Source organism: Dreissena polymorpha, chromosome 8 (genome assembly GCF_020536995.1).
Source record: "Dreissena polymorpha isolate Duluth1 chromosome 8, UMN_Dpol_1.0, whole genome shotgun sequence".
NCBI lineage: Eukaryota > Metazoa > Mollusca > Bivalvia > Myida > Dreissenidae > Dreissena > Dreissena polymorpha.
The window spans coordinates 98355304-98373556 of NC_068362.1; the positions used below are offsets into that span (position 1 = coordinate 98355304).

Here is an 18253-nt window from a genome sequence, read left to right on the forward strand (position 1 = left end):
TGCCTCTTAGCGGGGATTTCGGTAATTCTACACAAGAACATAAACGCGCGCCGGTACCGAAATCCCCACTGTACAAACCTTCAAGTGTAAAAAAAATCAGTATAGTGCTTTCTTATTGCTGAAATCAGTAATACAGACAAAAACCTATCAACAATCCCCCTTTACAGCACAGAATAACCGAAAAGCACTCAATTTCTGTCTATATATACATGAGGTAGTTTGCCAAGCTCTTGCCACGTGGAGGCCACCTCTTGTAAGAGCCAAATTTTGAATTTCGTAAAGAAATGTAAAAAAATAGGCCGAAATAGTCCCAAATATTTAAACAAGAAATAAAAAAGGCCAAAATATTCCGAAATATATAAACAAAAAGTTAAAATGTGCAGCTGTTTGTATTGAAATAAAACTGCACAGCTTTAGATAAGCTTGTCTGTCAATGAGTAGGTTACCCTCAATTCTTAATCAGATAATGATAATAGAAAGTAATAATATTAAAAAAACCAGGACATACATCGGCATTTTTGCCGGAAAGTGTATATAAATATATGGTGCATAATAAGTGGTACATAATACAATATCATAGAATACAAATATTTTAAAAAATATATATACAAATATGTTACATATGCAAAGAAGGTAGTATAGTTAGAATAAAAGATAGAAAGATAGAACAAAAATTTGAAAAATATATATATACAACTATGTTACAAATACATATGCAATGAAGGTAGTAAAGTTAGAATAAAAGATAGAAACATAGAACACGGAGTGTATATTGACAGGAGATGAATCGAGTATTTGACCCTTACTGTAGTAAATTCAATCTTATGCAAAAACTATTCATCCGATTTTATTGGTTTATACGTTATCTTGTTGCTTATTAATTCCTCTTTCAAAAAAATATAACTTTTAGTATATTCCCGTTGTTATTAATGGATTTATAGCGAGTTAAACACAAGAAATACACATTTTATGTTTTACCACCGCGCGTTTTAACGTGTTGTGGCTATCGATCTTTTTACGATTAGCGTACAGCGAAGCGCAGAGGTTATACATTTTGATGTACCCACTCACGTCTTTTGTTAAATTATAGTTTCATTTCTCGGCCGATTTTGACAAATTATATATCATTAGAAAGCTTACGTTACGTAGTAAACAGATATATCAATATATATTAAGTTTTTCTACTGATTTCGACAGCCCGGCGAGTTATAACTTTAACTTTTGCAAATATCATACCGTTTTGGAGTTTTAGAATCTAGATTTACGGTTGACATGTTCGTACTTAATACCAATTTGTAGCGTGTATATTTGGAGTTCAGTTTTAAAAATTACATCTTGCTTAGGAGAATAGAATTCTGTATACGATAGAAAAAAAAATTGTTTCAAAACGAAAGTAATTAAGGAATGAAGGCGGGAAAATGTAGCGCGCGTTCCTAACGCACTGAACTGATGCTACGGTCTTGGCGATTATGCTTTTGTTTAGAAACCGGCCATTGAATTTCTTTTGCCATCTTATTATATTTTTTTATGGAATATATTGTAGTATTTTGTTCACGAAACATATCAATAAAGCTTATTATAAATGAATCTTAATAAATTAACGATTTCAGCTCTTGTTTATAACACAGAAAGGGTGTAAAATTTATGATGAAACAGCGTATATAGCGGACCCACTTGATATTATTCGGCTTTGCATGCATACTTGAAATAAAATGGGTGTCAAAAACATTCATCGTTTGCTGTTTATTATCAACAAGGTAATTATGTATAATTATTTGAAATGTTATTTACCTTCAATTATCAATTTATTAAAGATTCTTGAAAATCACGGTCCGTGTTACGCGGGTCATTTCGTATTTTGACATCAGGGCATCATGTCCAACTATTGAAAATCTGATTGTTTTTCACCGGGACGATGACGGCTTGGATTTAGACAGGCAGACAGATAGTTTATTCAGACTTAAACAACAGTACATCGTCTTCAACTCAAATATATAAATTATTTTTAGACGAATTGTTAGGTGATTACACATATAGCAGTGATGATTCTGACGATGTTGCCATGTTTCTTATCCGTGTAATCTAGAGTCCATGGTTTGAGCATTTTTATCGCGGTGTTCAAAAAAAGATATCTCAATAATCTTGTTTATTGATAGATCTGTGGTTTTATTGCCCCTGTGTTCAGCACAAACCTATTATCTCGTTATGATCAGATACTGTGCCGACCAATACTAAATAACACTATGGTGTCATACGCCACAGCAGGGACCTATACTTGTATATTGGTCCCTAACCACAGGTGGCAATGTCTGGTCAGATTACACTTTTTATGATACCTCCATGTCTTCTCGTGGTATAAGTGGTCATTTCTTGGAGTAATGTAACGCCAAATACTCAATTTTGCGTTTATAAGATATGTAGCGTATTGAAAACATTTATAGTCATCTGCCCATACAGATTGCCATAAACTAAATACTGTATAGATGTCAGCCAGCTAAATCACAATAATTATAAGTGCTTAATACCTATACATGTACATTTTAAACATTTAAAAAATCTAATACTTAACATTTAACGTATTTAGCGGGTACCGGTAAAAAAAACTCCGTCATTTCGTAGTCCTATAAAGAGTGTATGGTAGTGTACGGAACAACATAATAAAAAACAGCATTCTCATTTGACCACAACGGGGTTAAATAATCTTTCCGAAAAATACAAATAATACAGAGTTTTAATTTAGAATTCTATATATTTATAACTCTGTTAAAGATATTTCAATATACATGCATAGACAGTTGACCGTGATTTTCAAGAATCTTTAAATAATTTTAATTAATTGATAATTTATGGTTAATAACCTTTCATATAATTTTACATAATTACCTTTTTGATAATAAACAACAAACGATGAATGTTTTGACACCCATTATATTTGAAGTATGCAAAGCCGAAAAATATCAAGAGGGTCCGCTATACATTTGTATACGCTGTTTCATCATAAAATTAACACCCTTTCTGTGTTATAATCAAGAGCTGAAATCGTAAATTTATTAAGCTTCATTAATACTTAGCTTTATGGATATGTCTCTAGAACAAAATATTTCAATATATTTCATAAAAAATATAATAATCATGGCAAAGGAAATTCAATGGCCGGTATCTAAACAAAAGCATAATCGCCAAGACCGTAGCATCAGTTCAGTGCGTTAGGAACGCGCGCTACATTTTCCCGCCTTCATTCCTTAATTACTTTCGTTTTTAAACAATTTTTTTTCTATCGTATACAGAATTCTATTCTCCTAAGCAAGATGTTATTTTTAAAACTGAACTCCAAATATAAACGCTACAAATCGGTATAAAGTACGAACATGTCAACCGTAAATCTAGATTCTAAAACTCCAAAACGGTATGTTATTTGCAAAAGTTAAAGTTATAACTCGCCGGGCTGCCGAAATCAGAAGAAAAACTTAATATATATTGATATATCTGAAAACTACGTTACGTAAGCTTTCTAATGATATATAATTTGTCAAAATCGGCCTAGAAATGAAACTATAATTTAACAAAATACGTGAGTGGGTACATCAAATTTATAACCTCGGCGCTTCGATAAAAGATCGATAGTTACGACACGGTCACGTGACTTAGACACAACCAGATATTTGGCGTAACGGTCCCGTTTCTTATCCTTGTAATCTAGAGTCCGTGCATAGAATAAAAAATGAAAAAATATATATACATATATATACATTTATGTTACATATACATATGCAAAGAAGGAAGTAAAGTAAGAATAAAAGATAGAATAAAAAATAAACAAAATATACAACTAGGTTACAAATACATGTGCAAAGATGGTAGTAAAGTTATAATATCAAAATTGAAAAAATATATATACAACAATGTTACATATACATATGCACAGAAGGTGTTACATAATTGAGTCGTGTTCTGAGAAAACTGGGCATATTGCCTGTGCGTAAAGTGTCGTCCCAGATTAGCCTGTGCAGTCATGGACGACACTTTCTGCCTAAACAAGATTTTCGGTAAGAAGGGACTTCTTTGAAACTAAAAATACCATAAAAGCGGAAAGTGTCGTCCCTGATTAGCCTGTGCGGACTGCACAGGCTAGTTTGGGACGAGACTTTACGCACATGCATTATGCCCAGTTTTCTCAGAACGCGACTCAATTCAAGTTCATGATTATAACAACAAACGTTAGCAATGATAAAAAACCAGGTATGATTACCATTACAATTTACAACGAAATATATAACTTGGGGCATTTAATTTGTGTTTCATTTATTTCATGATAGAAATATTAACGGAATACACTGGTAAACTTTCAGCGCAGTTTTAATTACAACACAACTGATTGAAGATTTTAATACTGTTATGGTATTAGCGGGGTGTTAATTTAATCGTCTCCGATTGAAGGTGATAATATGAATGCCCAAGATGTTTGGGTAATTACGGGGATTTCGGTATTTGTACACACACGAACTTTAGTAGTGTATAACCGTCAGCTTACAGCGTTTTGGAAGCACAGATTTTGTTTGTAAATACGAAAAATGTAATCCAGAATGACATCAGGGTCAACAAAAGAAAAACAATCAGACCCTGAAGTGGTCGAGAAAATAATATATGAACTGAAATCCAAGGGATATTTTGACCAGTTCAGAAAGGAATTCGTTGCTGACGCCGACACAAAGGTAATGTGTTTTCGCGATCAATTATGATCATCAAGAGGCTTCTGTATTAGGTAAATCATTGTATTTTAAAATATAATGAATTAAATGGTATTTTAATTTGAATCGTACATAATAAACTCAACGTATGGAAAAAGCCTTTCAGATTTGACTGTTCACATGTTGTAATTTGAATAATAAATCTAGAGTTACCGAAACTTAACATTTGGTCTGACTGGTCAAAGTTTTATGTCAGACATACATGTCAGACGTTTTGATCTCGGTGGGACAGCCCCGCTTTTGTGTTTTGGCGTCCAGATATGAGACCATTAATAAAAAAGAACTTATGTTTTTTAATTTAAGTTCAGTATACATTTCGCTATTTGCTAGTTAGTGAAATACTTTGAATATCTAATTGCCCTCAGTGGAGAGGTTTCCTAGTATTTAAGTGAATATACAGCAGAGGCATGATTTTTCTGTGATCCATTTTTTCCCAAGGATTATTTCTGGGATTTGTGTAAATTCTTAGAAAAATTGGTGATTGGTGATGTTTGAAACCTCTCTGCATATTACACTGGCAGCCACTTGTAACCAGCTACGTCAATTGCTGTCATTTCACGGAAATTCACCGTCTTCTAATCAATATCAGTCTTTGAACATGTTTTGTTAATGCCTCTGCTGATTTTTCTGCAAATGGCGTTATTCTGAAGATTATCGAAGAACAAACAACTGTCACCAATTTTGATGATTGACAAATCAGTGAAAAACAAATTGAAAAGAAATTACTTTTAATCAAATAACAATGGATATAAATAACATTCCAGTTTCAGAATGGTTAAGAAATACTGACTGTCCTAGTAAATAGTGAACTACAGATCACATGGTAAAGTGTTGCTTTATGGGAGTTCGTTTAAGGACACGGTAAATTTGATGACCATATTGCGAAAATAAAAACATTTATCAAGTTATGAAATATCGACAGTATTTTTAACAGGTGTAAGGAAGCAAAATGAACAGCATTGCAGAAAAGAACCCTATTCATACAATGTAATGTTAATGTTAAATTTGCACCTTTAAGTAGCTGCTATGAGAAGTTTAAACAAGTTGTAAGAAATAAATCATTGTGTCAAGTTCAATTAAGTGTTTATTTGTTGTAAGAAGTTTTTGCCCCCATTTTTGGCTCCTGGTTGTCCAACGTTTAACTCTTACCATTGTTTTTGAGCATGGTGGGTCTTTGTCACGATATTTATGTTTTTCAAACACATGGAGGTGTGAACAAATACAGATCAAACTACGGGTAGATTAATACAATAATGCTTGAAGGAATGCTTACATGTCTAATTGCAAATTTTTATTATGCCCCCGAAGAAGGGCGAAAAATGCTCATAACTTCAATGTCGCTTCAGATGTAACCTTCATATTTGATATGCATGTGTATATGGGCAAGGCTTTTCCATACGCACACAAATTTTGACACCTTTCACCTTGACCTTGAACTTAGGGTCCGCGCTTAGGTTTCGAAATCTGTGTTTAGGTTTAAAAAAATGCTTATAACTTCTATGTCGCTTCAGATGTTACCTTCATAATTGGTATACATGTGTATATGGACATGGCCTTCCCATACGCTCACAAATTTGACCCCTTTGACCTTGACCTTGATCTTAGGGTCAGCATTTAAGTTTTAAAAATGTGTTCTGTTATTTAGCTGTCTTACATAACTATCAAAGCTTTTTTCGGCGGCATACGTCATCCTATGGAGACAGCTCTTGTTTTACATATAAAAGGATTCATTTGTAAAATGACTATCAATAGTAAACTTATGATTGTTGTTCATTCCAACCTTAAGATCCTCACAAATAAGGGCCCTTTGAATAATAATTGTTTTACAATTGTTGGATGTCAAGTACCGCCAGTATTTTTTTTTGCAGAATATATATTAAATACTTGTAAGTGATTTTGATTTTTATAAAAACCTGATTTCCAGGGAGGGTGTTGGTTCGACGTTTTTTACTTTAATATAGAAAACTATCAGCCCCAAAAATTACCACAAGACTGCCCCCCTGTTCCTACGCATGCTGATTTACGGCTCTCTTTTTAATGTGACATGTGGTTTTCAGCCAGCCTACCAAAACCTCCAACAGCGTGTTGAGTCCTATGTGGACAGATTTTTAAGTCAGCAGAAATGGAGCCAAAACCTAAACAAAAACCAGCTGAGAGAAAATCTCAGAAGACAAATAAACCAGTAAGTAATGTGGACGTTTTTCAATAATGCTTTTTTAATGAATTAGTTGGACAGAGATGACAGAATACATGTAATTTCAATGTTGTTATTTACTGGTCTATACAGATATATGTACATGTTAGTGAATATTAGTTTAAGTCAACATATAGATAATGAGGAAAACAGCTATGGGGTTTTATAGGGTTGGGGTGACTGGGCCATAGCCTTCAAAAAGGGAAAAGATGCACCTAAAAATCACATTTGGGTATACTTTTAACATGATGTAGTAATATGGGAACACAATTAGTAAGGTTTAATTTTGAAAGTAACTAATAGAAAACAGCATGAATTTATAGAAATTTTCTATATTTTGAAATAAAAAAATGTATTTATATACCGGGTAAATTGAAAAAAACAACCACAACAAATTAGCAAAACTTATAAGCAGTTTTTAAATGTGTTTTTTAATGCTGATATAAGTCAATAGCCCCTCATTGGTGAAATGTCTAATTAACATATTTTGTGGTACATTGATGTCTTTCCATTGTGTCTCTTTAATATTACACCCGTTTATTTCTAATTTCCGCTCAGAACTGGAATGCTAAACAAAGGAGTGGAGCGTATTGTAGAACAAATCGTCAACCCCAAGATTATGCAGTTAATCAAGCCGAAGACGGACGAGGTGACGTGCGACGTGCTGGGTATAAGCCTCACTGAGCACAAGAATGCGCTGAAGAGGAAGCAGCAAGAACAGCATGAGAAGCTTATGAAGTCTCCTGACACCCCTGTGCAGCTCATGAACATCAACTTTAACTCTCCCCCTCCCAGTGAGTACCGGTAATCTACATGTATACTGAAATACTGGCATAACATGTAAGAAACAAAATGGTGGCATTATGCTAGTTGTTATGAATATTTATTTAAATTTGTGGAGCATATTTTTGTCTTCTTTCATATTTAGGGCGCGTTTGATTGGAAACATTCATATTGTTTTGATTAATTTAGGAAATGAATATGTAAGGCTTTACAACAGGGAAGGTGGTAGATTAATATTGTTGTATTCAATTTTCAACTTCTTTTAAAATATTGAATTTTAGATTGAACTTCCTGTGAAGTCTTATCTCACTCTCATAATAAAAAAAATGTTCAGGTATTTAACAATTTTCAGAAAATATAGTTGTGATGTCTGGGTTTGTGTGTTTGAAAGTGTGGGTATCTTTATTGATGGGAAATATTTCAGATTAGCCCCTTTATTGCCCTGAGCATTTAACCCTGGGAAATATTTCAGATTAGCCCCTTTATTGCCTTGAGCATTTAACCCATGTCTGCTAGCTTGGAAGTATTGCCTTGAGCATTTAGCCCATGTCTTCTAGCTTGGAAGTATTGCCTTGAAAATTTAACCCATGTTTGCTAGCTTGGAAGTATTGCCTTGAGCATTTAACCCATGTTTGCTAGCTTGGAAGTATTGCCTTGAGCTAGTGTTTTATACAGGAAGGAAAAAGGGCGTGGTGCAAAATTTCAAAAAAGGGCACTTTAGCGCGCGACATCCATAAAAAGGGCACAAATATATCTGTATAGTGACTTAATAACAAGCTTTGTTACACACAAACATTGTATGTATAGTTTTGAGATTTATTGTTGAATAATTAAACCAACAAAATCCAGAATGTATATTTTATTATGTGTTTTTATATTTTCATGTAGTAACAAAAAACAAGATTAAACACCATAGGATATATATCTTATACAAACTATAGCTTTTCAAAGAAGTCTTAGAATACTGTTAAATGAGTTACCCTCTTAAACAATTATTTATATTTAAAACGTTACATACATTGCACAAACAAGTCCTTTATATGCATCTTAACTGGAGATTCACAAACACTAACACTTTGTTGAATAGTCAGAAAGTTCTGCGTAATGACATTGTTTTCATGACCACGTGTTGTATTGTGTACATTTTATTTCGCACAAAGTGTAACTAGGAACGGCGCCGTACTGTCTTTTGTTCATTGTCAATTAATTCAATACACGTTAATTGGTCTCCGATATAAACTTGTTTTGCTTACAAAGCAATTTGCATCAATTTCTAATTTACGTTTCGTCGAAAGTGGAATGCCAAAATCGGACAGCGTACGTTGCGACATTCTAAACACGAATGATAAGTGGTACCAGTTAAATATTTTTGTAAAATTCATATCTGTGTTTGCCAATTAACATATTTTGACAAGTTACAAACGGGTCATAATGTTTTTAATTGAACCAATGGTGCAGGCCTACTACTGTTACAACAATTAACAACTTTTGTCCAAACAGGGTCCAAGACGGGGTATCAACTTCTTTGCCGACATTCACACGTTATTGTAATCAAAACATCGTGACAATAAACAAGCACGTGCTCCAATTAAGCGCGGTCTGCCTAACCGTGAACAGCAAACGTGTTAAGATTGTCGTCTGCTACAATTCATCAACACACATCTACTGTGAGCCTGCGCCAATTGTATTGGATAGGAGGCGGAGCGTTATTTTAATCACCAGCTTTAATATGAGCCTGCGCCAAATGTATTGGATAGGAGGCGGAGCGTTATTTTAATCGACAGCTTTAATATGTCACGGGTTGCTATTTTCGGCGTATGGCCAATTTTCAGGAAGTACAGTGGACGTCATGGGGTTTTGTAATCGGCGTATGGAAACAATTATCGGGCGTAATATACGGCCGTACGCCGCTTAGTGCAAGCCCTGTAAATTAATTTTATTTTATTTGCATTAAATTGAAATCAAATCAATATTTTACAGATACAACTGGTGTTTTTTTTTTAATTTAATTACGCGTAAAAATAAATGTTTTGATATAACTGAATTATGCATGAAATGCACAATTTCCACGTGAATAACATCGAGGTTTTCATCAAGTGTCCTAAGTAACTGTGCACGATTGTATCCGGACCGATTAGTGTTACAAAGCCACTGAAATTATCGATTGATATTGACACATGGTTATTCACGCATGACGTATTCACAACCGCGCGAATCTTCGCTGATAATAGTTGGCTTAGAAGCTTGGTTAAGAGGCAATTAAGATGTAACAATAAGGTCGCGCACGGCGGAAAACAGGGCGGCGGCCTTTGAAAAGGGCAGCGTGGCGCTGATTTGCTTTGAAAGGGGCAGCGAGGCGCTTCAAAAAAGCGGCGTGGCGCCGCGCCACGCTAAAACGGCCTGGATAAAACACTACCTTGAGCATTTTACCCATGTTTGCTAGCTTATAAGTATTTGCTTGGGCATTTAACCCATGTCTGCTAGCTTGGAAGTATTGCCTTGAGCACTTAACCCAAGTCTGCTAGCTTGGAAGTATTGCCTTCAGCATTTAACCCATGTCTGCTAGCTTGGAAGAGCGTCAGACTACAATTCTGCAGCTCACAGGTTCGATTCCCAGCCCAGGCCCATATTCATCAACTTATTTTTGCAAAAAATGTACTAAAATTACTTGAAAATCAAGTTGTCCATGGCATTTAACACCTTGAATTATGTTATTTCTCGTTATGAACAATATGTAAATGATAATGCGCCATCTTTAGCCACAATATATGCAAACTCTAAGGTATTTTATTGAGTCTAAAATTATCCTTTATTATTAAGTCTAAGCATGGGTTTGTGATTATGCACCCTGGAAACATAACTTGTGTGGAGATTGATCATAAATTGGTAATAAAATTAGTTCATACTTTCCATGCCTCTTATTCAAGAACATCAGTCCACTGGATCAGCTCAGCCAAGAAAAGAGTGAATAGAGATACTGCCCCCTGTGGTATGACCAATATACGCTTATTGACAACAAAAAGACCCATATAATTACACCATCCTTAATTTGAATCACCATTTAAGGAGGATGGCAGATATGTCACATAACATTGCATTCTCCAGCAGGCAACATGTTCCCCAGCACCAGCTCTCCAGCCTTGATGGGTCAGTTCATGCCCCCGACCAGCCTCTCCTTAGGCCAGTTCAATCCAGGCAGCATCCTGGGACCCGGGCCTTCCCAGACCGGCGCCCAGTACTCTGGTGGCCTCCAATTCCAGGGCATCAGCCAACAGAACTTCCCTTTCCTTCCACAGGTATTCCAGACGTCATTTTGATATTTGTTCTTTCTGTCTGATATGCTTTGCTTTCTGGTTATAAAGAATTAATACACACTTGTATGAGACTTTCACTTGCTTGGCTTTATGTAGGTTAAAAAATGTTTTTATTCATTATTAAGATTTTATTCAGTAAATCACCTAAAATTATGTATGAATTATAAAGTTTTCCTATATGCTTAAGATAAATTATGCTCTATTAGCCTTTTTATGTTAATGCCCCTATTTTTGTAAGCAATGTTCTTCATCAATTTTGCTTATTTGCATTAAGGGCTGGAATGCATCGATCAGTGCAGGATTCCCGCCCATGTTTGTCCAAGGACAGATTGGTAACCCCTTCCAAGGGTTCTCCATTCCACCACCAGGGACCGGTATCACGGTTCCCCCTCCGGCAGCTGCAGGGATCATGCACATGATTCCACCCACCACTGCCGCCATCATTGCACAGGCCTTGAGTAACTCCAAGCAGTCGCCTAGTAAAGGACTGAATGCTTTGTTAGGTAGGCAGGGCTATAGATAACTTTTGGGGTATATTGGGTAATTCACCCCCTGTTTTTTACAACAATAGGGTTTTTGAAAATTCAATAGAGTTTTAGCGAAAAATTTCACCCCCTACTTTTGAGCTTAATTGTGTTTTTCAACCGCGGTTTTTTAACTCAATTGGGTAATTAAGGGAATGACATATATAATATAATAAAAATCTACTAAGGTTACAATATTATTTATACAAATGGAATTCAAAAAGGTAACTGTACACAACAACAAACAATTACTGAATTTCTTATCAAAGTTCATTCATTTTTTGCGTTCAATATACCGAGTTCGTGAAAATCGCTGCACAATTGATGAAGTTATGGCTGTTCAAACGATGCACCCCGTTTTCAGGTCATTTTGAATTGAATACCTTGAAAATGAAAGTAGAAATCGGACAGGTCTACAAATAATTACAATAATACCCCAAAGATTGATAACCGCTGGAAAGACTGCCTTCTTTTTTTCATAGGACGGCATATAAACTATCCGGTACATTTTTGTACGGAAAATAACCAGTCTAAAACATACGCCCGGTTTTCGTAAGAATTGCGTTTTGTGACACAAGGTTTTTTACGGGAATTATGTTATTAAATTTGTATTTGCGTTTTTGTACGCTTTATTTTGAAATTAATTACGTTTTTAGTTATTTTAATTGCGTAATAACGCAAATACGCCTGTTATCTATATCCCTGGGTAGGTAATGATTTGTTTTTGGGAAGCCATTTCCAATGTTAACAAAACTACTTGAGTTTGTCCACTATTGCAATATCATAAAGTAAAATCCCATGTCGGTTAATACTGCGAAGTCACACTTTTTTCCTCCCACAAATAGGCAGATTTATGACCACAGCAAATATTTGACATTAAATATATACAGGTGACTTTCGTCTGGAAAAAGATTTTAGACTGCAGTCCTAAGGAGGAGAAATTTATAACCCACACATTTGAATGACTTTACAGAAGTTCTTCATTTACTGGCTTATAATTCTAAGTTAGTAAAACATTTGTTTAAAAAAGCTGTGTACTATTTACTAGGCAATAGTTGTCAACTTTGTACATGTGTTATAGAGATTGTTTACTCAACATGACCAGTAATTTTTATGCCCCCGGTAGGATGGCATATAGCTGTTGAACTGTCCGTCAGTCTGTCCGTCTGTCCGTCTGAAAACTTTAACAATGGCCATAACTTTTGCAATATTGAAGATAGCAACTTGATATTTAGCGTGCATGTGTATCTCATGAAGCTGCACATTTTGTAAAGTAAAAAAATACAATCCAAGGGAAGTAATAAGCTTTAAAACGGAGATAATTTCTAAACCTGTCAAATGATGTATTGAAATTTTATTTCAAAGCAGCGAAAAAGGGGCATTGTGTTTCTGACAAACACAGCTCACTGTGTAGATGCATATCGGTGGCCTCTCTGTCAAAATGCTGCCTCTCTGTTCATTCTCGGCTGCCTCTCTGTTATATATAAGAAAATGGATGATATTCATTCACAAAACAGGTAAGAAAATATAAAATTGAAACCTGTAAACACATTTGTGCATAAAAAGAGGAGGTCCATGAGTTGAAGCATATATCCAGCTAGATGTTCACAGTATTCCGCAGGTCCAAACACATATCACAACCTTTATCGAAGATGGAATGATGACGAGGTTGGTGGAACAATCGTGCATACATGCCACTTTGATGACTCTTTATCATAGCTTTTCCCTAATATGTCAAATATCTAGTGTCATTGATAGCATCTTTATGATCAAATCATTACGTTAAATGTACGCTATATAGTAATTTTCATTAATTTTACTTAAAAAATGCCTACTTTCGCTTTTGTTGTGGCACAGGAAGCCTCTCGATCGGCTCACTTTTCTTGCACGGGTAGCCTATCTAGTCGTCCATTGACACTGGCATGGGAACCCTCTCCATTTCATTTTTTAGCGAGGCTGTTTTCGGAGAAAACCGGAGCTATTGTGATATCCAGCTTGTCGTCCGCCGTAGGCGTCGTGCTAAAACCTTAACATTGGCCATAACTTTTTAAATATTGAAGATAGCACCTTGATATTTGGCATGCATGTGTATCTCATGGAGCTGCACATTTTGAGTGGTAAAATTTAAAGATGAACATCATCCTTCAAGGTCTAGGGTCGAAAAAACAAAGTCAAGGGAAGTAATAAGCTTTAAATGGACATAGTTATCTGACCTGCCCACATATATCTTTTTGTTAAATAGATCAAAGTGGCGCAGTAGGCGGCATTGTGTTTCTGACAAACACATTGTGGTAAAAGGTCAAGGTCATCCTTTACGGTCTACGGTAAAAAATACAAATTTAAGGGAAGTAATAAGCTTTAAAAAGGGAGATAATTATTCAATATTGAGCATAGCTATTGGCGAAAATTGAAAGATAACATTGATATCAAATGAATAAACGTTGATACCAGGGCTCAGTGAACCAGGAAGCAACTAGTCTGAGTCAATGGACAGGGATGTCATGATACTTGTTGACTGGTTCATCCTCTTTTAAAAAGCCGTTTTAAAAGGACGTTTTAAAATGGGCCCTTTTGAAAATCTGAGGCAAGCCGGCGAAAAGTTACTTGACTTGCACGAGAAAATCCATGAATTCGTGGCATTTTAACGAATCTTTGGTTTTTGCATTACGTACTGTAAACACGTGGCACCAATATGTGTTCATTATTTCAGCAATTTATCAACGCGATTTTCATTACTGACGGATTTATACATTTACATAAAGATACCACAAACATGTAGCCGATAGCGTTAGTCCAAATAATTACGTTAAAAGTGATATTTACGTACAAAATTCTGACATTTTAAATTTTTACTATCAATAATTTTAACACTTGTTAAATACGGCATCCCGATAGTGCCAAGTAGATTGTCGCGTGTCGATTTGAATTGGTAAGAAATGATAATTATATCAAGAGATGTGTTCGTCAGAAACACAATGCCCCCTATTGCACCGCTTTGAAATAAAATTGCTATTTATCATTTGGCAGGTAAAGAAATCATCTCCCTTTAAAGCTTATTACTTCCCTTGAATTTTGTCCAATCCAACCGGGGGGGGGGGGGGGGGGGGGGCCCTGTTAATAGTTAATTATGACCATGTCAGACATCACTGACAACCAAGGCCTGTGGTTTAAAAGAGATCATAGCCAGAGTTTTTTTTTCTTTTTCATATATCTATGGACATAAGTCCAGAGGTATGTAATAAACATCAAAGAAATTATAATTATATCATTTAACAAAAAAACTTTTACAAATCAATCATTTGAGTTATAAATAATCAAAATAATAAATCTGTACAGTAACTGTGAAAAGAACTTCAATTCTTGGTAAGGAAATATATAATATGAGATTTATAGTTATATAAATTACTTCCCTTGAAAATAATTGTCTCTAACAAATCTCTATTTTTAGAAGCAAATAATTAAAAGCCACTACCGTGACTGTGATTGACCTCTTCAAATGTGCAGTTCCATGAGATACACATGCATGCCAAATATATAAAGTGGCGAATGTTCCCATGCCAGTGTCAATCGACCACTTGATAGGCTACCCGTGCCAAAAAAGTGAGCCGATCGGGAGGCTTCCCGTGCCACAACGAAAGCGAAAGTAGGCATTTTTTAAGTAAAATTTCTGAAAATTACTATATAGCGTACATTGAACGTAAGGATTTGATCATAAAGATGATATCATTGACACTAGATATTTGACATACATGTGTATTAGGGAAAAGCTATGTTTAAAAGTCATCAAAGTGGCATGCATGCACGATTGTTCCACCAAACTCGTCATCATTCTATCTTCGATAGAGGTTGTGATAAGTGTTTGGACTTGCAGAATACTGTGAACATTTAGCTGGATATATGCTTGAACTCATGGATCTTCTCTTTTTATGCACAAATGTGTTTACGGGTTTTTATTTTATATTTTCTTACCTGTTTTGTGAATGTTGATCATCCGTTTTCTTGTATATAACAGAGAGGCAGCCGAGAATGAACAGAGAGGCAGCATTTTGACAGAGAGGCCACTGATATGCATATACACCGTGCATCTCTTGTTGTGAAATATCATCTGTTTTGTTTAGCCTGTTTGCTGGAACAATGGTTGAGTATGTCAATTAGTGCATTAATCTTGTTAGTTTCCTTTAATTATTCACATGTGGAGATGATTTTCTAAGACCTAGGTCCCTAACTCACATGTCAAGGTCACACGAAAAAAAATTGACAATAAAAGTTTGGGCTTTATACAGATTGTTAGATTCATAATTCATCATGCAAATACATATTTCTTTCTATATAATACTTAGTAATTGATAATAAAAAGATAACACATTATGGAAATCAGTGCTCCAGCTAGGCCTAAATTGAAGGGCGCCCCGCCCTGCCCTTCTGAACCTCCGCCCTGCCCTTCCTAGGGCCCCCACTGCACTTTAAAAAAGAATATAATTTTTTTTACATATGATAATTAATAAATCTCTTATTACATTGTATTTAATTTATTCCTCATTGTATACATTATATTTGAATTGTTTAATAATGGTTTAATAATAATGGGAACAATATTTTCTAACAAGTATTAAATTAACAGGCAACAGGAAGCATTCCAGAAACGACCGGGCGTTCGAAAATGCCCTTTTGACAAACTACTGCGTGTCGAAAGTGCCCTTTTGACAAAAAAAGCCCCTGCCCTTTTCAAATCCTAGCTGGAGCACTGGAAAATATTGCATGCTTGGGGACTTAAGCATTTTGAGCATTTTGTCAGCCTAAGGAGCTGCTGATGTCCGAATTGTTTCTATCTTAACATTTAATTGCATTAAGCTTGTCATTACCAGCAACAACTTGTCAAAATTGTGCCAGTGGTAGCAGTGAGATATCAAAACTTTGCCAATTTCTGTTCACATGCAAAATTTTATATATTGATTTATTTATAAAAAATTTTGTTTCCAGGTTTGCCCACCCCTTCTGCAGTTGAGCCTCCCCCGCCAGGTGTTTTCATATCGTCGGACGGTTCCCCTCGATCCCGCAGTCGCCCCCCAGCCCCTTATGATGACAGCAGGGATGAGAGGAGCAGTGATGGGAACCTCTCCAGTCATGAGAAGGAGCTTGATTTGGAGGATATGAAGGTGAGGTCCAGTGGTCACATTATAGAAATTGTTTGTAAAATCTTATCCTTATCCTTAAAAGGTATCATATTTGTTAAGCCTTTTAATCCATGCTTATATTATGTTCCCTGTTCTGGTAGCTAGTAATTAAGTCTTCGAAACTTTCTTTTTGCGTAAATGTTTTTGTATTAACCATTTAAAATATTATATTTGGACACAATTTAGAACTATTCCTGCACACATTTTTCTGGCCATCAAAAGAAAAAGGCAATTTCAGGATATGGCATTTTTTGGCCCGAAAAGTCCTTAAATTTGAGGACAACTAATTTCATATTACTCTTTGTAATAATTCAAATGATAATAACTAAATCATATAAATTAAAATATATTACTTTGTCAAATGTAAATGAAAAACTATTAAAGTATAATAATTGTAAAACACTTGAAAAAAAATATTCAAATTTGAATTTTTGTACGATTTGTACAACCCTGTGTGTACGTGGTGGATACACTATTTTTACCCCCATATAACAATGTGTATATGTAGTGGATACACTATTCCTACCCCCATACAACCCTGTGTGTACATGGTGGATACACTTTTCTTACCCCCATGCAACCCTGTGTGTATGTGGTGGATAGACTATTCTTAACCCCCATACAACCCTGTGTGTACGTGGTGGATACACTATTTTTACCCCCATATAACAATGTGTATATGTAGTGGATACACTATTCCTACCCCCATACAACCCTGTGTGTACATGGTGGATACACTTTTCTTACCCCCATACAACCCTGTGTGTATGTGGTGGATAGACTATTCTTAACCCCCATACAACCCTGTGTGTACATGGTGGATAGACTATTCTTACCCATACAACCATGTGTGTATGTGGTGGATACACTTGTCTAACCCCCATACAACCCTGTGTGTACATGGTGGATACACTATTCCTACCCCCATACAACCATGTGTGTATGTGTTGGATACACTATTCTTAACCCTATACAACCCTGTGTGTACATGGTAGATACACTATTCTTACCCATACAATCCTGTGTGTACATGGTGGATACACTATTCCTACCCCCATACAACCATGTGTGTATGTGTTGGATACACTATTCTTAACCCCATACAACCCTGTGTGTACATGGTGGATACACTATTCTTAACCCCCATACAACCATGTTTGTACGTGGTGGATACACTATTCTTACCCATACAATCCTGTGTGTACATGGTGGATACACTTTTCTTACCCATACAACCCTGTGTGTACGTGGTGGATACACTATTTTTACCCATACAACCATGTTTGCATGTGGTGGATACACTATTCTTAACCCCCATGCAACCATGTGTGTATGTGGTGGATACACTATTTTTACCTCCATACAACCATGTGTGTACATGGTGGATACACTATTCTTACCCCCATACAACCATGTGTGTATGTGGTGGATACACTATTGTTACCCCCATACAACCCTGTGTGTACATGGTTGATACACTATTCTTACCCCCATACAACCCTGTGTGTACGTGGTG

At 35.6% G+C, this 18253-nt stretch overlaps 1 protein-coding gene across 4 annotated transcripts in view; it reads left to right on the forward strand.

The window, feature by feature from the left end:
• The first annotated feature begins 4498 nt into the window (after positions 1-4498).
• Positions 4499-18253, forward strand: part of LOC127841440 (biorientation of chromosomes in cell division protein 1-like 1) — a 44133-nt gene continuing 30378 nt past the window's right edge. For 3 of the 4 annotated variants that reach the window (XM_052370261.1, XM_052370262.1, XM_052370264.1), the window contains exons 1-6: positions 4499-4712; positions 6806-6930; positions 7501-7736; positions 10831-11021; positions 11314-11542; positions 16544-16719. In XM_052370261.1, coding sequence (XP_052226221.1) covers positions 4584-4712; positions 6806-6930; positions 7501-7736; positions 10831-11021; positions 11314-11542; positions 16544-16719 — 1086 coding nt within the window. In that variant the 5' untranslated portion in view covers positions 4499-4583. The remainder of the gene's footprint in view (positions 4713-6805; positions 6931-7500; positions 7737-10830; positions 11022-11313; positions 11543-16543; positions 16720-18253) is intronic. The other variant, XM_052370263.1, reaches the window with a different exon arrangement.